The 24,509-nt window shown below is 42.8% G+C and overlaps 1 protein-coding gene across 2 annotated transcripts; it reads left to right on the forward strand.

Moving 5' to 3' along the window:
• Positions 1-603: 603 nt before the first annotated feature.
• Bnip2 (BCL2 interacting protein 2) lies at positions 604-23,953 on the forward strand. Of its 2 annotated transcripts, XM_059268189.1 has the most exons (12): positions 604-800; positions 5,656-5,762; positions 6,327-6,394; positions 7,490-7,666; positions 9,690-9,866; positions 12,075-12,177; positions 13,011-13,142; positions 14,716-14,802; positions 14,897-14,995; positions 15,667-15,702; positions 18,644-19,230; positions 19,598-23,953. In XM_059268189.1, exons 2-11 carry the CDS (start codon positions 5,713-5,715, stop codon positions 18,693-18,695), a joined length of 981 nt encoding a protein of 326 aa, XP_059124172.1. In that variant the 5' UTR covers positions 604-800; positions 5,656-5,712; the 3' UTR covers positions 18,696-19,230; positions 19,598-23,953. The 2 variants fall into 2 exon arrangements, with proteins under 2 accessions (XP_059124172.1, XP_059124173.1); XM_059268190.1 differs by lacking the exon at positions 15,667-15,702 and having other exon boundaries at positions 605-800.
• The last annotated feature ends 556 nt before the right edge of the window (positions 23,954-24,509 follow it).

Here is a 24,509-nt window from a genome sequence, read left to right on the forward strand (position 1 = left end):
GATCTCAGAAGAGCGCTTACCAAGCAGGCAGGAAGCCCTAGGTTCAGTCTCTGCTACCACTTAAACGGTGTGCTAACAATCATGTTGGTAATCCCAGCACTCTGGAGGATAGGGCAGGAGGATTAGTTCAAGGTTATTACAACTACACAGGGAGTTCAAGGCCAACCCCGGACACATAAGATCCTGGGGGTAGGGGGTGGAGGGGGGGGGGTAATTACTCCCAGAAGCACTGCTAGAAAGAAAAGCTCTTCACATTGGAGAATTCTATCAAAGTAGGATTCTTCTAGGACCTGGCTATCCCACATAAGACATCAGCTGTTTTTCACCCCCTTTGCATTCGTTTTATAATATAGCTAACGTCATGTTAAGCAAAGGCAAACAGAAAGGAAGTACTGGCCCTTCCAGACAGCAAGGTGATGTCTCTACAGAAATAGGAAGAGCGCGCGAGCCTTCGCAGCGACTCGGCAGCCTGAAGACAGCAAACCCGGACGACCGCGCGTGCGCAGAGAGGAGGGACGCTGGGGATTTGGTGATGACGCTCCGTCCCCGCTTCCTCCCGCAGCCGCGCCCGGCGCCGGTCCGGAGGTGGTCACTTCCGCCGGGGCGTGCGCACTGAATCCGGGTCAGCTGCTGCCGCCGGGACTGCAGCTGCCACCGGCCGGGAAGCGCTGGGCCCCGTCTCCACCGCCGACCAAGGGCAGCGGGCTCTGCCCGCCGCCGCTTTCTGCGACCTGGCCGTCAGCCCCACGTCGCCGGCCTGGAGGGGCAAAGAGGACGAGGGGGCCGCGGCTTCCTCCGGGGTGAGCGCGGCCGGGGGAGCGGGCCGGGCTGGGGCGCAGCAAGCTGCGGGAGGACCGTCAAGGCCAGGCGGGGGCGAGGGCCGTGGACTGGCGCGTTCGCGTTCCGGGTCCTCGCGCTGCCGGGCCCAGCCCCGCCCCGGGCGCTGGTGCCAGTCTCGCGCCCCCTTCCTTTTCCGTCTGTGGCCGAGTGCCTGGGGCGGAACCTCCCGGTTCCTGGCTTCCCCTAGCCACGTTTGTTCCGTGTTCCTATCCGGCGTCAGTCCGGAGCCGAACAAAGAAACTTGGGCGTGTAATGCACCCCATAGCCTCCGGGGATGGACGCAGACAGCATACACAAACAGCATCCTATAAGTCATCAGGCTCTCTTGCCCCGTCCTGAGAGTGCTATCCCAGGATGGGGTGTGTACGTCAATGTCCGGTCCCTGCTTGTTTTCAGACACTTAACCTCTTCATTCAAATTCTGGCCCAGATGCTTTGGATTTCTATATGCACCCTTATCCCTAGGTCAGTTGACGTTCAAGCAGAAACTTATTTGGGTCTATATTACATTGCTTTGAAACGTCCTTTGTCCAGGGAACTCTTTGAGGACACAGTGTTTATCAAGGTAGTTCTAGTACCATCCTTCTGCGATTGTATTCTTTAGCCTCACTTTTAGGATCTTTTCTCTTATTCTTGAATTCCCACGTTGAATGAAACGCACTTTGTCTTACGACTTATAAGAATCCTTCTGCAATTGTAGAATTTCTTTCCCCCCCCCCCTCAAAGATTGTTTTTGTAGATGTCTTTGTGTCGCGTGGTGTGGGCGACTGCAGGGGGTATCGGAACTCCCTGGAACTGGTGTTATAGGCTGTTGTGAACCGACAGGTGTGGGTGGTGGGAACTGAAATAGGGTCCTCTGAAGAGCAGCCAGAATTCTTAAACACTGAGCCAGCCTTCTAGCCTTCACTTGTAGAAAGAAACTCTGTAATTTATGAATGGATGTCTCATCAAAGTTAGAATTGAAGTTATCTAGTTAAGTTACCCATACATGAAGTTACCAATGCTTCATTACCATGCATATTTTTTGCTTGGTTCTTTTCATGTTTGTGTTTTTGTGTTTTTTCTTAATGCTATTCTTAGTCTTCAAGTCTTTTCTATCTGTAGCTTTATGTTGTTAGACTAGGAAGTGTGATACATGTGTGCATAGAGTAGGAACTAATTATCATAAATCAGCATAGTTCCATCTTACAGTACCTTTCACACTAAGTATAACCAAATCTGGTTTTACAGACCTGTGCATGGAGTTGGTAGTGAACTGAAGACAGTATGCTATATTGTGAACAGTTCTGCTATAGATCTGAGAATCGGGATGTGGTCTTTTGCCTGGTGTCTAAGATAAAGGGGTAATAACATCATAGTCTATCTCACACATTTGCTGGTCAGTTGAGTCATTGGTTACTAATGGGTGTAAAAAAAAAATGGTTAGTAGAGGTGAAATACTCTTTGGGGCAGTGGTTCTGTTTGTTCTGACTGGCATGATGAAAACAAGTATGTCTCTCCAGACCCAAGCGTGGCCTTAGCTGACAGTAGTCAGGTCTTTGGTTAGGCTTACATCCTATAAAGCAAGACAGTAGTAGTACAGCTAGTCCTAACTTTACATTACAACCAGCTTAGAACACCAGCAGACTGTTGAAGATCAGGTGTGAGGGTGTAATCTACTTAAAGGTGTCAACACATCTCCAATACCTTCTGCATACTGACAATTTAGTAACTTAGTAAACGTGTTCTTAGAGATGTGTGTGTATCCTCTGCTCTGTTTTCACAATTTTGAAAGCAGTTAACACCATTCTAGTTTGCTGAGAGAGAGAGAGAATGAGAGAGAGAGAGAACATTTTTGTGGAAGCATTTCATTCCATTCTTTTTTTTGTTGTTTGGTTTTTTTTTTTTTTTTTTTTTTTTTTGGTTTTTCGAGACAGGGTTTCTCTGTGTAGCTTTGCGCCTTTCCTGGGACTCACTTGGTAGCCCAGGCTGGCCTCGAACTCACAGAGATCCGCCTGGCTCTGCCTCCCGAGTGCTGGGATTAAAGGCATGCGCCACCACCGCCCGGCTCATTCCATTCTTGAAAAACCTACATGATGGTCGTAGGGGCGATGGATCAGCCAGTAAAGGCACTTGCCTGGAAAGGCTGAGCCCCTGAGTTTGACCTCTAGAACCCACATAAAAGGCCAGCTATAATCCCAGCGGTACTGTGGCAAGATGGGAGGAGGAGACAGGAGAATCACCTTGAAGCTCGTGGCCAGCTAGCTGGGAGCATGGAGTAATCAAAGGAAATAGAAGAGAGACCCTGTCTCAAAACCTGAAAACTGTCCTCCTCCCTCCACTCTGCTGCCAAAGCACACGCCTCTAACCCACCCACCCCAACTGTGTGCACCAGTGCGTGCGTGCCTGTTTAAAAAAGATAGGATTTTAGAATAATGACAAGCAAGTATGGAGGATGTTTCCAGGGATTTTCCGTTGGTCCTCATGGGCATATAGGCTGTTGTTCATAATAAATGAACATAATGAAGCAGAGCCTTCTGCGTCCGTGCTGGCCTCCTGCCACCTGTGTTTGGTTTCAGCATCGCCTGTTTCTAGCAGCAGGGCCCAGACTACGTGATAGTAAAGTTACCTTGGAGAACTGTCAGTCATAGCCTAGGTGGGTCAAAATAGGGTCCTAATGCTTAATTTTGCTCATCTTCCTAAACTGCTTGTGGCTTTCTCCCTCTCCATCTCGGTTGGATTCACTCCTCTTAAGTTGTGTATGGAGGAATCCATCATTTTTGATTTTTAACCTGATTGGGGTCAAATAGCTGGCATAAAGATGTGCCACCAAGCTATCGAGACAGTTTTAACCCCCTGTGGAAGTACGTTATTTCCCTATTTTAAAGCACTAAAAGCAAAACTGGGAAATAACCAACCAACCGTGAGTCAGAGGCATCCGGATTCCCTCCCCAGCAGTTGTGCGGGTTTCAACTCCTTTCTTGCTGTTTTCCTGTCCGTACAGCTGCTTGGTGATAAAGTGCTTCCAAGAACAGAGCTCGATTGTTGACTTTTGTTTTTATCTACCTAGTGGGCCACCCCCAAAGTTCTTGATGAAATGGTGGAGTTAGTCTCAGTTTCTCTCTGTCCTCTCTTTGTTTAACTAGCCTAGATAACCGTCCCCATAACTAAAATCCCACGGCCATATACAGAGGTGTCTGGACATCACGTGACTGAGAACGTTAGCATAAACTTGAGGAAGTGGGCTGCCAGGGCACAAGGACTTGGACTTCTTGTGTTTGCCTGTGGTGCTTACAGCCCAGCCCTGCCTTCCTGTTTGAGTTTGAGACTGTCTAACTGAGAGGCTCAGGCTGGCCTTGAACATACAGTCTTCCTGCCTCAGCCTCTGAGATAGCTGGGGTTACAGACCTGTGTGTAAAGAGTTCCTTTTGTTGTTTTAAGACAGGATCTTGCTGTGTAGCCCAGGCTAGTCTCGAATTCAGCAGTAATCCTCCTGTTGTAGGCCCCAGAGCACTGGGATTGCACACCTGAGCCCCGTGACAAGCTTTTTTTTTTTTTTTTTTTTTTTTTGGTTTTTCGAGACAGGGTTTCTCTGTGTAGCTTTGCGCCTTTTCCTGGAACTCACTTGGTAGCCCAGGCTGGCCTCGAACTCACAGAGATCCGCCTGGCTCTGCCTCCCGAGTGCTGGGATTAAAGGCGTGTGCCACCACCACCCGGCTGTGACAAGCTTTTGAAGGAGTTATTTTTCAAGTGATAAAGCACTTAAGAGGCATTTCACAAGAGAAATATTTCTTCTAGCAAATAAGGAATAATTTTACCAACAGTAATATATATGGTGTATATTTATGTTCTCACACTTTTTAAGGGAAACTCATAACAGGAATCCATTTATATAGTTTGAAGATAGCCTAAAGGGCAAGAACATGTTTCAGAGACAGACAGAAATGTGGTCTAGTGCTCTCTGTAGTAACTTACTCTGTAGAGTGCTCTAATGTGAATGAGGTGAAGCTCAGTGATACCTCTTGCTGTTTCTGTTGTACTTCTTACCAACTGATCATCAGGACTTCTTTTTAAGATTTGTTTTTTATTTTATGTGTGAGTGTTTTGCCTACATGTCTGAATGCCATGTGCCTGCATTACCATCAAAGGTCAGAAGAGGTAGTAGTGTGATGCTCCTGAAACTGGGGTCTCAGGTCGTTGTGAGCCATCATGTGGGTGCTGGAAACTGACCACTGAGCCATCTCTCCAGCTCCTCTTCATGACTTCTTAGACTGTACTTCAAATGTCTTATTCTGTCAGACAGAAGGTGAGTCAATGCTCCTCCTTATAAAGTGAGAATTCTTACAGTTTCTTACAAAACTAAAATTGAACTCCGGGGCTTAAGTTAAAATGTATAGTTGCATATAAGAAAGCATCACGAACTTGAGTGCTGAGCTCTGTGAGAGAGGCATGGCACAAATGGGAAGCACATCAGAGGTTCGTACTGTTCCTTTGCTGGCCAAGCTCCTGGGTAGACTCTAAGTGACTGGAATGGAGAGGGGGAGCTGGAAACACTGCATAACACTGTGCTCTGGTGCCTGTAAGTTACTAGTACGCTTTCTAGAATCACCCCATCCAGAACACAAGGCTTAGTTAGGATTCTGTGACAAAGAAGACATTTAATTATCTGAGATAGGGTCGAGTTTCAACCTGGTGAGTAGATGTCATAACCAGATCACTGAGCTAAAGCCTCTGTGGCTGCTGGAGTGGAGATGTGAACTCAGGTGGCTTTGTTGCGCCTTTGCAGCAGATGAAGAGTAGAGTGGAAATCGAGCTTTTGTCCATCCTTCCCTCCCAGGACCTCGGCTGCCTGGACTGCCAGGAGCTGGAAGTTGACATTGAATCCAGGCTGAGGATGGAAGGTGTGGAGCTGAAAGAAGAATGGCAGGATGAAGATTTTCCAATGTGAGCAGCACTGTTTCTTACACGGATTTGGAACAAAGCATCAGAATTACTTTATTGAATGTTCAGCTCATGTATGTTGGGCTTCCTTAAAAAGGTTACAAGTGAAAGTTATTTTCCAACTAAATATGTGACTGGTTGTCTTTCATATTTGTTTTAATCACTTCAACTTCAGATTTTTAGCAAGCTGTGCTTTATGCTAAAGGCTTTTAGAGGAAAGGGTTATCAGTTGTGTGCAAGAGTGAATGGAGTGCCAGGCATAGTGATATCCTCCCGTAACCCCAGCACTGGGGAAATGGAGACCAGACCCCCAGAGCACACTGACCGGCCAGCCTGGGCTATTTGGTCAGTCCCAGGCTAGTGAGAGATGCTGTCTCAAACAGTGGCCAGCACCTGAGGAACATCTTGGGACTCGCTTCTGACCCCCTCATACACATGCATACAAACTGATTTGTAGAGCTTACGAAACACGGCTTTATAACTGTGAGCGATATTTTTAATGGATCTTTGAACATCGAAAGAATTGTTTTGAATTTTTGGGTTAAAGAGTGTGTTTTTGTCCTTTAGACCTTTACCAGAAGATGACAGTATTGAAGCAGATATACTGGATGTAACTGGTCCAGACAGCCAACCTGGTAAGAACTACTGACTTTCTGTGAAGTTTGTGTTACTTTTGAACACATCTCTTTGTAGAGAGGAAAACAAAACAAGACACATCAAGCTTTTATTCTGATAGAGGGAACCAGAGAGCAAAGTTTTGGCAAATCCTTGAGAAATTTAACTTCATAAAAAATATGCCTTTGGTTTTGGAAATTTTTGTAAGGAGTGAAAGAGACCATATTAATAAGAACTGACTGTGAACTCTGCCTCTGTTGTTTAAAAGGACATTGATACATTCTTGGTCTCGTGACAAAGAAGCAGTAGTAAATAAGTCTTTTAAGAGGAGTGAGCACTATTCTCAGAGTGAGTCCACCTCAGGTATCTCACAGAAGAGGAGAGTGCTGTTCTCAGAGTGAGTCCACCTCAGGTATCTCATGGAGGAGGAGAGTGCTGTTCTCAGTGAGTCCACCTCGGGTGTCTCACAGAGGAGGAGAGTGCTGTTCTCAGAGTGAGTCCACCTCAGGTATCTCACAGAGGAGGAGAGTGCTGTTCTCAGAGTGAGTCCACCTCAGGTATCTCATAGAAGAGGACAGTGCTGTTCTCAGAGTCCACCTTAGGTATCTCACAGTGCTTATCACTAGTTCTCTGGGTCTAGTGTCATCTCTTGGACTCTGCAGGCACTGCACTTGTGTGCACATACTCATACATAGACTCACACATATGCACATATTTAAAAATAAAAATAAATTGGGTCTGAGGAGATGGCCTAGCAGTTAAGAACACTTGCTGCCTCTTCATAGAGCCTGGGTTCAATTCCCAGCATCTACATTGCAGCTCACAGCCATCCATAACTCCAGTTTCAGGGGACCTGATGAACTCTTCTGGCCTCCTCAGGCACTATACACATGTGGTATATAGACATACATGCAGGCAAAACACCCATACACATAAAATAAGTAGAATAAAAATCTTATCTTTTTTAAAAAGCAGTGATCACAACCAAGTTTTATGAATTAATGCTTTGGGATTTTCTTTTAAATGTTTTTCTCAAGAATGAAGTGACTGAAATGTTTCCCTTTCATCTGGGGCATCTGAGCAGTCCAGTCTTCTTCCTTGTTTTCCAATTTCAGACTCATTAGAAGTTAATGGAAATAAAGTACGTAAGAAACTAATGGCCCCAGACATCAGCCTGACCCTGGATCCTAGTGAAGGCTCTGTGTGGTCGGATGATTTGGACGAAGGCGGGGAGGTTGATCTGGAAGGCTTAGACACCCCATCAGAGAACAGTGATGAATTTGAGTGGGAAGGTAATTCACTGTTTTTATATGAGCTTTGTGAATGGATGTTTATATTACATAGTGTTTATCATGGTATTCTCTTTAGGAAAAGTAGGATGTGGCCAAATCTTAAACATGAAACCTGCTAAAATCCATTGAAGGATTTTGTTTGAAATATGTTATTTTTTCTGCAGTTCCTAAGTTTGTTACTAAAGTAGAAGATTCTGAAAATACTTGAAGTTTTCAAGACTATAGATAATGCAGGTAGCTTTCATTTAGTTTAGTTTTGTTTTGTTTTTCCTTACTTGACCAGTATTGTAATTTGTTTTTCCATAGTTGCTTCACAAGTATTGCTTAATATTCCAGTATATTCTTGTCAGTCAATCTAGTAAGGAAAAAAGTCCTCTAAAGAGACATATGGAAAAAAAAAAAAACAAAAAACAAGGCCGGGCAGTGGTGGCGCACGCCTTTAATCCCAGCACTCGGGAGGCAGAGCCAGGCAGATCTCTGTGAGTTCGAGGCCAGCCTGGGCTACCAAGTGAGTTCCAGGAAAGGCGCAAAGCTACACAGAGAAACCCTATCTCGAAAAACAAAAAAACAAAACAAAACAAAACAAAAAAGAGACATATGAGGAATATACTAAAGAACACCTAGGGGCTGGGCACAGTGGCACATCCCTTTAATCCCAGCACTCCAGAGCAGAAGCAGAAGGATCTGAGTTCCAGGCTAGCCTGGTCTCCAGAGCGACTATATAGATCCTGTCTCTAGTAATAATACTGATAAATACCTAAGGATTGGCAGGAGAGGTGCTGAGGACTACCTGTACAGCTGCTGCCGCCTTGAAGTCGGGAGTGCTGGCCCCAATCTGACAGTGCTATTGTAATTACTTTGTGTTCGGAGGCATTGGTGTGTTTTGCTTTGTGTGCTTTCTAAAATTAGGCAGTGTTGATTGTACTATTTAGACAAATGTTAACCTTTTTGTTTCATCTTTAAAGTGAATTTTGCATCAAAACCGTACTTAAAAGCAATAGACACTTTTGGGTAATAAAGAGTAATACTCTGTAGCTTTTGTTCTTTTTTGTTTTCTTCCCTGTTTTACTGGTTCAATAAGCAGCCCAGTAAGAAGCAGTCTTTTATACAGACACTGAAATAGTTTTCTGCCTGTGTGTTTTGTCTCTTCTCTCCTTAATGCTGCTGTAGTCATTGCCTGGAAGGATATTTTCCGTTAACAGCTTTGTCTTGGAAACAACTAACATGCAGTAGGTTTCCCCTCCCCCATCTTTTGGTAAGGACTGTCATACTAAAGTTTTGAAAATCATAACTTCATTTAAATCAACTAAACTGCAATCTGCACACATAAATTGTACGTAATCATTGGTGCTTTGGCTAGTGTTAATTTATGTAAATTTTTGCATGTATTCTTCAGAAAAGTACATGTTGGCTTTATAAAATTGATCAAATGGAAAATGATCACTGAGTAGTTAACCACTTTCTATCTTGTAGTACAGTGTTTTATAATTAACGTATGTGCTAAAACACAATTGGCTCTCGGAAGGTTACTTGAAGTAAGCTGTACTAGTAACTCTACTGGACACCGTTGTCCTGAATGAAATCTGGAAAGGCATGCAAGGCCAGTGTAGCAAGATTTCAATGGCTGTATCTTTGCTAAGCCTGGTGTATGATGCACTATAATTTGGTGCTTTGTTGAATTGGGCATTAGAAAGTTCTGGTAAACTGATTTTAAAGACATAAATTGGCCTTAAGTAAGAACAAGCCTCTTCTTGTTACGTAAGTGATAATTTCAGCTAGTGTATTGAAAATTCTTTGTAAATAGTCAGATGTGGTGGTGTGCACCTATTCTCCCAGATACTGGGAGACTGAGGCAGAATCACCTGAGCCTATGAGTGTGAGGCTACCCTGGGGAGCACAGCAGGACACCAATAAGAAAACAGAAACACTTGGAACAATCTAGATAGTAAAGTGGTTAACATACAGTTTTGATTTTTATTGTGTAAATAACAGTTTGTGATTCAAAAGCCTTTTATTTTAACAGATGATCTTCCCAAACCCAAAACTACTGAAGTCATTAGGAAAGGCTCAGTTACTGAATACACAGCCACAGAAGAAAAAGAAGATGGACGCCGCTGGCGCATGTTCAGAATTGGAGAACAGGACCACAGGGTGGATATGAAGGCAATCGAACCCTACAAAAAGGTTATTAGCCATGGAGGTAAGGCTTCGGGAGGATCCTCTGAATCTTTAGATGCAGTGTCTGTCCCAAATCTAAATGCTGTCAGAAAATATGCCGAGAGATAGTAGCTTATTTTGAAAGAATAATGAAAATTTCTCAACTCATTTTAAGGATATAAAAGGGTTTTTGTTTGTTTGTTTTTTGTTGTGTTTAGGGGGGTTGTTTGTTTTTTGTTTTTTTTTTTTCAAGACAGGGTTTCTCTATGTAGCCTTGGCTGACCTGGAACTCACTTTGCAGGCCAGGTTGGCCCTGAACTCACAAAAATCCACCTGCCTGTGCCTCCTAAGTGCTGGGACTAAAGGCATGCGCCTCTACCATCTGACCTTGTTTTAACTTTTTTTATGTGGATGGATATTTGTAGTAGGAAGGTTTCTCCTGTTCTGCCAGGCCCCCACAGTCCCATGACTCACTTATAAAATAATCACTCAAAAGCTTATATTAATTATAGTTGCTTGACCATTAGCTCAGGCTTATTACTGACTAGCTCTTACACTTAATTTAACCCATAATTCTTACCTATGTTTAGCTATGTGGCTTGTTACCTTTTTTCAATTCTGCCTTGACATCTTGCTTCCTCTGTGTCTGGTTGGTGACTCCTAACTCAGCCCTTCCTCTTCCCAGAACTCTCTTCATCTCTTGCCCTGCCTATACTTTCTGCCTGGCTACTGGCCAATCAGCATTTTATTTATCAACCAGTCAGAGCAACACATATTCATAGCATACAGAACGACATCCCACAGCAGATATTTTGTCTATATATGTCTGGACACCACCATTTGTGTGTGTCATGTCTCCATAGGCCAGAAGAGGGCATCAGATTCCCTGGAACTGGAGTTAGAAATGTTTTAGCGCTGCTGTGTGGGTGTGGGGAATCAAGCTCCTCCTCTGGAGGAGCAGCCATGTTCTTAACTGCTGAGCCATCTCTTCAGCCCCAGGAATATAAAAGGCTTGAAGTAAAACAATAGAAGGACAATTAAGAATTATTTATGTAGGAGCTGGAGAGATGGGTCAGCAGTAAGAATACTGGCTGCTCTTTCAGTGAACCCAAGTTCAATTTCCAGCACCCACATGGTAGCTCACAGCCATCGGCAACTCCAGTCTCATGGGACCCAATATCTTCTTATGGCCTCTGCAGATACCATACAAATAACTTTTTAAAATGATTTTTATATGTTTACTGTAAGTTTAAGTATAGTAGTTTCACCCTATATGTTCACTTCTCAAAAGGACTTAGTTTCTTAAACCCTTTGTAAGCATTTATACTTTATCTTAATACATAGATAAGTTTCAACAAAAGCTTGTATGTCTCTCAGTATATATAAACATGTATGTACATGCACACATAGGTATGATCCATGCTCATATAGAACATTTCACTTTCTCCAGGAAGCTCTACACCCCTTTCCAGTAAGCCCATCCTCTCTAAAAGCCACTACTCATAATGTGCCCGTAGTCAGCCTTGCCTCCGAAGCACGGGACTAGTCTCAGATGGTTCTTGCACTACTTGTCATTCAGCATGTTTTTGAGCTTCATCTGTGTGTGTCTGGTGTATTCGATATCACTGAATATTTGATTGTCCATGTAAACTGCATCTGTGCGTCTGCTGCAGCACTGGTGTAAGTGTTTACAGTTTGTATGTGACTAGCGTGCTGCAGTGTTGGCACAAGCTGCCTCTTGAGCTTTGACTGCAGCCTTTCATTTACTTCTAGCTAGCTGAGTGTGCACTGTTCATTCCACATGTTGAGTGGGGCACCCACCTGGCTTGTTTATGGGATACACAAAATAGTTTGTTCCCCTAGAAGATTTGAGTCAGAAGGCTAGGGACCTGCAGTTGTCACTCTGTTGGTCCGACTGTACCATATAGGAGTTCTCCCGGGTGCTGTGCAAATAGTGTCCGTGTCTCCATTACCAGAATGCAGTGCTCTCTGGATAAAACATGTCATATACCCCAAGTCCCAGCACTGGCCAGATGGGCTTTTCTTTCTCATAGGAACTGTTCCCACTTAATTTACTTTGCCAGATGCATCCCTTGGTCGTCTCTATGGTCTTCATTCATCTGGAAGCTCTGCGCAGACACACACACACACACACACACACACACACACACACACACACACGATTAAAAATGATAATCCTTCAGAGTAAAATTGTGCCAAAGATTTTACCCTCCTTTTTTTTTCTTCTCAGGCTATTATGGGGATGGTTTAAATGCCATTGTTGTATTTGCTGTCTGTTTTATGCCTGAAAGTGGCCAGCCTAACTATAGATATCTGATGGACAATCTCTTCAAGTAAGTATGTCTTAACAAGATATTTGAACAGACTTCTGAGCTAATTAGTTTATGCTAGTGAACTAAGACTTGTAAAAATGAGAAAGAAGCCAGCTTGATGGTGCAGGACAATAATCCCAGCTATTTGGGAGGTTGAGGGAGAAGGATCACAAGTTGATGACCCAACTGAACTGCATACAGATCAAGGTTAGTGCCAACTTGGGCAACTTAATGAGACCTTGTCTCAAAATAAAATGTCAAAAAGGACTAGGGAGACAGCTCAGTGACAGCTCTGGCCTGGCATGTGTATACCCCAGTGACAACAGTAGTAACAAAATATAGAAGTTACCCTGTTTCTGAGTCCCCAAGTCTTTATCCTTTGGCATTATGAAACTGCATTTTCCAACTTAATAGAAAAAACTTACATCTTAAAATTAGTATAGATTATCTGTTCCAACTCCGTTATTTGGAAACACATTGCTTGAAAAGGTAACTGACCATCTCAAAATTATATGACTAAATTACGTGATGGATGAGCTGACAAGGTTTTCTTTAGTTTCCACGGTCACTCTTTTTCTCGGCTTAGTGTAGTTTTTCATTTTGTACTGTAAAGCTCTGAAGCATGCACAGAAAAGCAGTGTGTGTCGTGCCCTGGTGCCACCTGTCCCTTGACTGCACACAGTGCCGTTCAGTCCGTCAGGGTTTGGTGGGACTTTGTTTTAAGCAGTCATATCGTCAGCTACCACAGGTGTTCGCTCTCATTATGGGGGAAGGAAGGGAACTGTGTTATTTTGGGAGCCTAGGTCAGTCCTGAATGGTGACATTGAAGACATGTACTTAATTTGTTTTTGTAGATATGTTATTGGCACTTTAGAGCTGTTGGTAGCAGAGAACTACATGATCATTTACTTAAACGGTGCAACCACTCGAAGGAAAATGCCCAGTCTGGGATGGCTGAGGAGATGCTACCAGCAGATTGACAGACGGTGATGTAGACTTGGCTGAGAGATTTTTACAGTAGTTCGTTGAAGTATACTTTCTGTTGCTATTTAAAGATAGCATGTCAATTTCTTCAGTTGTACTTATCAATTTCTTAATGTTTTTATTTTCTAAAGATGGCATTGTACAGTGTAATGGAGAATACCTTGAGTCTGTGCTTTATTAAGTAAGAGTTGACTTTAATTCTTCAAAACACACAAGATTGCTCTCCATTCTTTCTTATGTAATTTGGAATGCATTCTTACTCATCTTGGAAAAGGATGGAGAATATTCCTGTACTGCTTTGAACAAATTCTGTGTGGAAGCCAGGGGTCAACCTAAGGTTATACAGTCACTGTCCACTTTATTTTTCTTTTCTTTCTTTCTTTCTTTCTTTTTTTTTTTTTTTTTTTTTTTTTTTGGTTTTTCGAGACAGAGTTTCTCTGTGTAGCTTTGCGCCTTTCCTGGAACTCACTCTGTAGCCCAGGCTGGCCTCAAACTCACAGAGATCCGCCTGCCTCTGCCTCCCAAGTGCTGGGATTAAAGGCGTGCACCACCACCGCCCAGCCCACTTTATTTTTCAGAAAGTTCTGATTCAGCCCTGGATCTCACTGACTAGGCTAAGCTAGGTACCTAGAGAGTCCCAGCACTGAGATTACATGTCTGCCGCCCCATGCTCTTCTTTTTGTATCTGGTTTCTAGGGAATGAGACCCAGGTCCCCAGGCTTACACAGCAGGCACTTTACCTACGAGGCTATCTCCCCAGCTCACAGGTCTCTTAAAAAGACTAGCCCAGCTATAGTTTCCAGAACAGACATTACAAGTGTGTTCTCTTGACTCATTTGTCCATCCAGAACAGACATTACAAGTGTGTTCTCTTGACTCATTTGTCCATCCAGAACAGACATTACAAGTGTGTTCTCTTGACTCATTTGTCCACGCCAGTGGGCAACTTTACTCTTGCTAATGGTTTGATTTTGCCTTAGCTGATTCAAATGGTTTACTCAGACCTGTTAATAGGTTTCCTGTTAATAGGTTTCATATGCAAACATGTTAGTTATCCTTTGTGATTTTTTAAAATCATATACAAATGCCTAAAGAGGTTTTACTTTTTCGTGAAGATTTTTAACCCTCTAGAACAGGCTTGGGTCCGATTCCTTTGCTTTCTCCTTTGTCTTCTCTGTGCTGTCTTTACAAGTCAGTGCTTTTCATGGTGGTAGAAACAAGGGCCGATTTCTCCCAGACTCACAGGACAAAAATGGTGTACTTCTAGGATTTTACTTTTCTGAGCTCTTTTCCTGCTGGACAGCTCTGGATACCACTGTATGTGATAGGAGACATTGAAAACAGGCAAGCTAAGACATGAATTTGCCCAGATGAAATAGTTTGTTTCACAGCAAGAGGGATGTTTAGAATTCACAAATGCGTTTTCTTGTCATTAGAAGTATTGTACCTAAATGAAAAATTTGGGTGACTTCTTTTTCAGTTATTTTGTACAAACTTGCACATACTTGCTTATGTCTAACTTTTTGTGTTATAATTTATAGAAATTTCTATAACTTTTTTTTCTTTTATCTCCAGATTACGGAAAAACCTTAAGTCTCTAATCATTGTCCACCCCTCTTGGTTTATCCGAACACTTCTGGCTGTGACAAGACCGTTTATCAGGTAATTTTCTGAGGACCCTTAAAAAAAAAGTCATTGAAATGTCGGTTTTATGTGTCAGAAATATTGGGATAATTGTTTGTGTTTTCTTCTCTAGTTCAAAATTCAGTCAGAAAATTAGATACGTCTTTAATTTGGCGGAACTGGCGGAGCTCGTGCCCATGGAGTATGTTGGCATACCAGAGTGCATCAAACAGTACGTCTCTCCCCTGCTCTCATTCTGTCCCGGTTTCTGTGCAAGACGAGTGCTTTCCCTCCCCTCGGGATTCTAGAACAGAGCGGGGTTTTGTAACAAGGCAGTAGAGGAGAGACTTTGCCCACCCCTTCGCCATACATCAGCATTTGTACCTTAGCAGAAGTCATGGCTGGTCATGAGTCCTTTCTATGTTAAATGCTATTTACAGTCTGAGAGACAGTTTCCTGAAGGACCAGTCCTGAAGAGTCACTTCTCAACTTGACATATTACTCTCCCAGATGGAATGAGTTTATCATGTTACTGAAGTGACTCATATTGCTAAAGAAATTAATTGTTGCTTAAATCAACTTGGTCTAGATATTTTCCGGAGACTAGACTTTTCTGTTTCACAGTTCACTTCCACCTGCCTTCGAAGGGATCGGTAAGACTGTCGGTGTAAACACTTGGCATCACGGTGCTGTGGTGCAGAAAGGTGTTTTCTCTGTTGGTCTCAGGGTTTAGGCTTAAGTGTCTCCAAACCAGAGTTTGCTGAGTCAGTTTTTATTTTCTACGTCATGTGTAAATATTAGCACTTTGGAGTTGTGCCTGCAAACTTACACTTTCGGTCTTTTTTTTTTTTTTTTTTTTAATCTCATAATGTGCATTTACTGAAATAACTCTTCCCTACCAAGGTATGAAGAAGAAAAGTTTAAAAAGAGACAAAAAAGGTACATGCACACCTTGACTGGGTTGCATCTAGACTAGTCCATTTGCATTGCACAGACTAACCCTGCTGCTGGTTGGTTAGCTCGCAAACAGAGAGAATAGCACTTGTAAATATAAATGTTGCCCAGAGCCCAGTACAGAACGAACCTCAGGCTCCTTCTGCCAAACATGAGCGTACTTAATGCCTGTTAGGAACCAAAGCTCTTCTCCTTGTGCTGGTCGGAATACGATGCTGAACCCAGGGAAATGGCTGGGAGCCCTATTTCAAATCCCAGGCGTTTGAAGACTGGTTCTCACATTGCTTTTGAAGTAGTTACACATTTTCAGCAACAGCTTATTCCCTCGGGGCCGATGGTTATATTTACAATGTGTATACTCTTTGGCTAACCAACATTGATTTTCTTTATATGCTTAAATGAAATAGCCTGCTAACCAGTCAGACTCTACATGTGATGAAATCCCTAAAATCCCATGTACCATTTAACAGTTAAATACTCTGATTTCTACTTGAATTTTGAACACTTTTGCTTTGAGTGTAACAACCTCTCATCTGTTAGTGTTTTAGCATAAAGGTGAAAGGTGGAGTATAAAATAGTTTACCATTTTACATAGTAGTTTAGAAAAGTGGAGGCCTTGGGTCTAATGTAGTCGTTTTAGGCTTTTGGTTTGGTTTGGCGATGGTCTTACTCTAGCTGACCTCTCTCTGTCTCCTGCCTCAGCCTCTGAATGGGAGGTTAGGGCTCTACTGCCACACCCATTGTTAAGCAATTTTAATTTAACAACAACGTTAGTAAAATATCATTTACTATGATCTTAGGAATTAAGATGAGAGATTTCCGTGTACTACTTTACCCATCTGTGGAACCAGTTAGAACCTTGGCTGGTATAGACTTCATTTTGAGCACTTTGATTCTTTGGATGAGAATTCAGCTTACCATGTAAGAGTCATAACTTGACATTTCTCTATGCCACTCTACAGTTTAACCAAGACTCACTAAGAGATGTAAGCAGTGGCTTGGGTAATGGGCTCTGCTTTCCTCTCTAGGCAGTGCTGTGTATATGCCAGAGGAGTGGCTGAAACTCAAAATAGCATCGATAATTGTAGAGTAGTTTGAAGCCACCTACCTGCTAGACTTTAAAATGATTTGCTGGGAGTTGGAGGCTAGCAAATGCCTTTAATCCCAGCACTCAGGAAGCAGAGGCAGGTAGATCTCTGTGAATCGAAGCCAGCCTGGTCTACAGAGCCAGTTCCAGGACAGCCAGGATGACAGAGACAGAAACCCCATGTCAAAAAAAAGAATTGCTTCTATTGAGGAAGTGTGCTGGTACTTCCCTTTTTAAAAAGGTTTTATTTATTTATTTATTTATTTTTTTTTGGTTTTTTCGAGACAGGGTTTCTCTGTGTAGCTTTGTGCCTTTCCTGGAACTCACTTTGGAGACCAGGCTGGCCTCGAACTCACTGAGATCCGCCTGGCTCTGCCTCCCGAGTGCTGGGATTAAAGGCGTGCTCCACCACCGCCCGGCAAGGTTTTATTATTTGATCAACTGTCAAAAATAATTCTGGCATCACATAAAAAGTGAAACTCAGACATTTAATTTTCCTTGTTTGAAACGTGTTGCAGTTACTTCATCTTGAGTATTCCTCCCTTGGAGTTTCTCCCGCTTCGTCATCCTTCCTTAGTCTGTGTATCTGTGTTCACTCTGCTAATAGATACACACATATATAAAATCTTAGTTGTCCATCCCCCCCCCCCCCCCCCCCCCCCGCTTGTGCTCAGTCCTCAGTAGGTCATTACACATACACATTCTAATTCTCATAAAACTTTCGTTAGCATTGAAAGGTCAGTTTGAGACACACTTTTTTTTCAATCAATTAGCTTTAAATATAGGAATATGTTTAAAACAAAACTTGGAGTTATGGGTATGGCAAGCATCTGTTAGCGGTGGAATCCTGGAGATGGGGATGTTCCCAGTGTTTGGTAGGGACTAAGGGTTGAAGTATAGTCCTCTGAAATGTTTCACCTGTTTCTGCAGCTTGGTGTCTGTGGCCAGGCAGGTATCATGTTTCAGGAATGCCTACAATTACTTCTTAACAATAGTTCATATTGAAAATATCAGCCATATATTGCAGGCCTTAACAGGAGTAGGTATCTAATCTTTGATGCCAACATACTGTAGTTTTACAACAGACCAGGGCTTTTTATTGCTTGACAGATATTCAGTGATCATAGGATGGAAACAGGTGTGAGAAGTACCTTCCTGCTTTGTCCCAGCATGACTTAAACATCCCAAACCAGCTGTTGAGACTATTAACAGAGAATTAGGACTGTTGTCATGTTATCTTTTCATCTCCATGTGCCTCGATTTTGGTAGGACCTCTGACCAACATTAATCCAGTGAGATTTTGTGACTCATGTAGATAACTCTGAATGTTGAGTTCCTGTAGGTTACTATCAAAATAAATGGAAGGCATTTGTACACAATGTACCAGTGAATTCCAGAAAATAGTTACCATTCTGTAAAACACAGTTTGGTTTCTAGATTTTAAAATGTTAATTGGTCAGTTGGTGACTTTAGTGATATATTTAAATTTCAGTTAACAGTCAATTTTGAGAGAGTTTTATTCCTCTCGACAGTTACCCTCTGAACTTCCTGCTGTAGTGGAATTATAAGTCATAGGCTCTCAGGATGTTTATGGCTATGAACATAAAGTATCTATAGCCATAAACAGTGACACTTGTATCCTTGCCAGTGTACTGTTGCTTAGAAAAATTCTGTTTCTTTGGGGAAATAATGTTTGTTTTCTTTCTACTGTATCTGCTTAGTTTGCTAAGCTTTGTCTATTTAACAGAATAATCTGCTAAAAGTCATCATTTTCAGAAAGAAGCCGTCAGTTGCGAGTGTCTTGGTTATTTCTAATTATCTGTGTTTCTCATTGAACAGAATTGATCAAGAGCTTAATGGCAAACAGGAACCTCCAGCCAGTGAGCAGTAGGTCAGCGTCCTGTCCGGATGAGACAAAGAGCGCCAGGGAGGCGGGGCTCTTGTGCTCAGTGTGCATTCATGGCTCGAGTTTTTACATAATCTGTTACAAAATTTACTTGACTCCTTTCCAAATGGACTCTTGTACAAGGGACTGTTCACTGCTGTAATGGTTGGCAATTCTTGAATTTAGCTCTTTAATGACTAATTATATTGTAATCATTTTATATTGCTAAATAGCAGAGAACTACACTTTATATAAAGCAATTTTTGCATTTGTTTATTTGATGCATCTTCAGTAAAATATTTATATACATAAATGACAAAGGAAAGAAATAATATATATTTTTTATGTTGGGGGCAATATTTTTTAGTGTGTACCTATCTCATGGAAGAATATACACACTTTTAAATGTAAAGTGCATGTAAGACTTGTTTTTGTAAATGGTTGGACACATTTCCTGGGTAACTGAGGCTGAGTTTTCCTCAAGCAAGGACAGTTAAGCTGACGCGGAGTACCCAGGGTCATGCCCACAATCTAGTCAGTAGTACCCAGGGTCATGCCCACAATCTAGTCAGGAGTACCCAGGGTCATGCCCACAATCTAGTCAGGAGTACCCAGGGTCATGCCCACAATCTAGTCAGGAGTACCCAGGGTCATGCCCACAATCTAGTCAGGAGTACCCAGGGTCATGCCCACAATCTAGTCAGGAGTACCCAGGGTCATGCCCACAATCTAGTCAGGAGTACCCAGGGTCATGCCCACAATCTAGTCAGGAGTACCCAGGGTCATGCCCACAATCATCTAGTCAGGAGTACCCAGGGTCATGCCCACAGTCTAGTCAGGAGTACCCAGGGTCATGCCCACAATCTAGTCAGGAGTACCCAGGGTCATGCCCACAATCTAGTCAGTAGGTAGCAGCCCGAGCTTCTCACTGGAAAGCACACTGCTTCTTAATGTGGTGGAAGTGCAGGCAAGTGAGCGGCTTGCTTTCCTCTCTAAAGACGTGTTAGAACCAGAACCAGAGATTTTGAGAAGCTAGTAGTTAGGGTTTGTATATATGTATATAAGGGACATTTTATTTTACCCAAAGTCGGAACTGTTAAAAAAAAGAGAGAGAAAGGAAGGGAGGAAACTCTTAAGATGTGTTCACTAATGTGAAGTGAGCTGTGTCCGTGTGTGTGAAGCTGTGAGGTGTTGCAGAGCTGTGGTGAGTGTTCATGGTCAGCTGCATCTGGAGAGCAGATGGGCTGGTATTGAAATGCTCTCACAGGCACTTTACCAGAGTACTTCCTCATCAGTTATCTGACACAGTGCTATTTGACCTAAGCACATAGGTGTGCACGTAGCTGTGGGGTGGCATGACAGTGTTTGCTGTACATGGGTCGATGCTGTAAGTAGCACCGCTGCTCTGCGCTCAGGATGACATTTATTGTACGTATGTCATGTGGTTAAGTGCTTTGACTGAACATTGAAATAAAATGTATTTGTGCCTCCAAACAGGGTTTAATTACCTACAAAATCATTCTAAACAACTTCTAGTCTTGTGTCATGAACTTGCCTGGCATATACATACTTAGTTTATGTATCAGCTTCATACCACGCAGCCCTTCCTGTAAGCTGTTTACAAGAGTGACCTAGCAAAGCAAAATTGAATCAGGTATGATCTAAACTTAGAAGATTATTCCCTCCCGTACTGAACATGTGACCTTCCTTAGTGTCAGTTTTTAGTGTTACGCTTGTATTGCAAAAGGGAACTTTTCTTTATTTCTTTGTCCTTTGCAGGCATAAATTTGACCTGCTAAGTTAAAACCAGTTACAGTCAAGCTGGAGGACTCTGGGTAAAACATCCTCACAACCTCCCAGCTTGGATCCAGCTCTCCACGCAGATCCTGTATTAGTGTCATTGTAGTAAATTGAGCCCAAACCATTTTATTTGTGTCGGTGAGGGAAACTTTAAGAGTACTGTGTAGAGTCAGGCGTGGTGGCATCCCTTGTTAATCCCAGCCCTTAGGAAGCAGAGGTTGACAGGACTCAGAGTTTAAGGCCAGCCTGGGCCATAGAGCTCTGTAGTCATCCTTCTGACTTAGCCCAAGAATCACGCAGAGCTTGTAGAATGTCTCATCTGTTCACTTCAGAGTAGACTGAGCTTTGTCTGCTTTTCCACAGTAAGTGCTTGTATCTTCAGTTTCAAAATACAGACAGTGGCTACAGCTTTTTTCAGAAGTGATTTTTTTTTTTCAATTTTTAAGAAGTAGCCCATATTCAGTTAGAACATTTAAGTTCAAGAGGGACTGGAGAGCTGGCCCAGTGATTGTAAGAACACTTCCAGGCTTAGTTCCCAACACCCATAGCAGGCAGTTCATGTTCACCCGTAACTCCAGCTGCTGGGGATTCGATGCACTCTCTGGCCTCTGGGCACCTGCATACCATGGTCACACACACACACACACACACACACACACACACACACACACACAAAACTCAATCTTTTTAAAATGAATAAAATTCAGAAGGGACAGCCGAGTATCATGGCATATGCCTTGAATCCCAGCATTAGAATCTGAGACAGGACATTCTAAGTTTGCGGCCATCTAGGCTACATAGCAAGCCCTCAACTCAAGGAATAAAAGGGAACAGCACTAACGCTTGAATTATGGGGAAAACTGCTTTAACCTGCACTCGAATGGCATGTGGTGCAGGGATGCACCCACCCTAAATGTAAATGCCTATGAGACTGGGTTGCTAACTAGTCCGCTAGAGGAAGAGCCATAGTCAGTTGCTTTTTAATTGGTAACAGTAGAACATCCTCCTCCATTACTGATTGAGGTGCAAGTGCATAGAGTAATTCTTTGACTTTGTGCTGGGGTCATGGATAAACTTAACAGGTTTAATTATGTTTTTATTGCCGTCTTTGTTACACTTTGGCTCTGATTGCTCCTTTTTTATCCAAAGTTTTCCTTAGAAGATAATGTAATTCTGTGTTCAGGTTGATTGTGTGCCTGAAAAAGCACCAAGGGAAGCTGTGATGTCCTTGCATATTGAAGCCTTTAACTGGAAGAGGCAAGAAGTGTGCTGAGCAGAGTTAGAAGATAAATGAGAAAAAAGGCCATTATAAATAAAGACTTGGTTATTAGCTACATGCCACCAAAAGTGTCCCTCTTAAGGGAAGTACTCTGTATGGCAGCGGGTGGTTCCATTTCCTGTACCCACAAGGAAAAGTAGAGGTCACATAAGGTGTGGCTTGAAAAGGAACTGCTGATGGCATTTGTGATGACAATCTTGTTCTTTGTTTCAGATAGAAGTGGGTCTGACAGTGGCATAGTAGCTACAGTGTCCAAGCTGAGATGCTTACTGCCTTTCACAGTTGGTAAACATTAATGTTGGCTTCTGTGCCAAGTGTCACAATTTAGTGTCACCAGCTCCTTGACAGTATTCTTCCAGAGGACTTAAGTCACCTCACTGCAGCCATTTATGTGAGTGCTCAGGGAATTTGAAGAGGCAATCTCATGTAGAAGTGTTCATTCTTTGCAGTGAACTATTCAGTTGAGAATTAGCACTAGGATACTTTAGTAGAGCAGGCCAGTTTCTTGATAGAATTGGTAGATCTGTATGAGAGGTGGCAGTGGCTTTGGCCTTCCTTTTCCTGTGTTATAAGTAGAAAATTGTTTGCCAAGTGGTGGTGGTGCAGGCCTTAAATGCCAGCAGTCTGGGAGGGCAGGAGGCAGGCAGATCTCTTAGTTCAAGACCAGCCTGGTCCTCGGAGCAAGTTCCAGGACATCCAGGGCTACATAGAAAAACCCTGTCTCAAAAAGACAAAAAGGGGGGCGGGGGTAGAAAATTGTTGACAGTGTTAGATGAGATTTGCAGAGACAGTTGACTGCAGAGGCAGCCACCCTGTCTGCTTGAGTTTTGTCCTCTGTGTCTCCCTCCACTCTCCCCTTGCCCCCCCACCCCCGGTTTTATTTAGATATTTCAGAAATGGATCTATCAAATCTCAGAGGGCTGAAATAGGAGGAGTCTGAATACTTCCAGGCTAATACTTGTGCTAGTGAGTTTATCTTGTTCTAGGGAATGGGAATTGTGTAGTGGGAGTTGCTAAGACCATGAAGAACTGGGGCAGCAGCAGCAGGGCATTGTCTGCCCAGTGTTCTAAGCTAGTACAAAATGACCTGTCGGAGGAGCCCTTCACTTTCAGCTCCTCTTCTGAGATTCTCAGTGAATTCAGAATCAGGTCAGCAGAAGCCAAATAATGGAGCTTTAAAGCCCTGAACAGTAACAGAAACAAAACAGTGTGGAACAGTAAGGGGTGACTACAATTTGAATAGGACATTTTATTGCAATTATAAATAATATGTACATGCTTGTGGAACCAAATTTAAAATGCTATGAGAAACTCACATACAGCTCTTGAAATAAGTACTAGATAAAAACCACCAGTTTTCAGGCCAAGCCTGATGGCATGTGCCTGTGAGGCCAGTACTCTGGAGGCTAATGGGGGAGGATTGGGAGTTTGGGGCCAGCCCAGATTACTTAGCAAGTTCCGGGACAACCTAGTGGGTGTACACAATGAGACCTGTCCTGGGAGTAGGATGGGGTGGGGTGGAGCAACATTTAGTGCATTCAGATTAGTAAAAACTGATACTAAGGTATTTGCTTCAGATAGCTGACTCCTACAGTAGTTTAAAACTTTGGGATTTGAAGTTTTTATATATTTGTATATCCAATTTGACAAGAACTTGATAATTGTCAGCTACTCCATTGGACCTTTGTATACAGACTTGCAAAAGGTTAATGTCCTCCTAAGAATTGTTTCATTGTTTACTTACAGAAACCTAACTAGTAAATGTTGATGTTCAGGGCTGCTGGCTTTCACAGCCTTGGGGTGCTGTTCTCACACACACACACACACACACACACACACACACACACACAATTCAGAGTTCATCAGACACTATTGCACTTTGATTCATACTTCAAAAGTATTTTATTACAAGCTCACATGCTGTCATTTAGACAAAATTAACTCGCTGTGACCTTTTTTGCTGTTCTTAGATTGTATTTAACTAGTCTAGTACTGTCATTTCAGTGAGAATTCAGTTTGATTGTCTGCAGGATACAGGTTGTAGTTCTGGTCAATGAGCAGCCCCTGATCAGCAAAATGTGCTGTTTTCTCTTCTTTTGACTTGTTATGAATACAGTGGTGTGTCCTAATTTGTTGCACATATTACTACAACATTAATGCATTTTAATAAACTAGTTGGAATATACATTGGTGCCTTGTTTTCATCTTTAATTGTGTTAACTTTTTACACTGAATTATCTGGTAAGCTTTTCAAATAGCAGGCCTTAACAACCCTGCAGTATGGGCGCTTCTGATTATTTTGACCCATTTCAAGTTCAGCCTGTTTAAAATCTTAACATTATTTGAACTTTAATCAGACTTGTATTTCATAGTTTAGAATTATTTTATTCTGGGATGCAGGGGTATGATTTTAAAAGGCTAAAAGTACTTGGGAGGTAGAGGCAGGCGGATCTCTCTGAGTTTGAGGCCAGCCTGGTCTACAAAGTGAGTTCCAGGATAGCCAGAGCTGTTACACAGAGAAACCCTGTCTCAAAAAACCAAACAAACAAAAAGGCTAAAAGGAAAACACAGCACGGCACAAAGGAGTGCCTGTTTTATTCCCAGACCTCGGGTTTTTGCATTGACCCCAACGTGACAATTCAGGTGCTCAGTGGCCATCTGCTGTGCACATAACTGCTGTTTCCAAAGCAGAAACCCAAGCCCCCCGGCTGATACCTAAAGGAATCTGAGATTCTGAAATT

The sequence above is a fragment of the Peromyscus eremicus genome, chromosome 7 (assembly GCF_949786415.1).
Source record: "Peromyscus eremicus chromosome 7, PerEre_H2_v1, whole genome shotgun sequence".
Classification (NCBI taxonomy): domain Eukaryota; kingdom Metazoa; phylum Chordata; class Mammalia; order Rodentia; family Cricetidae; genus Peromyscus; species Peromyscus eremicus.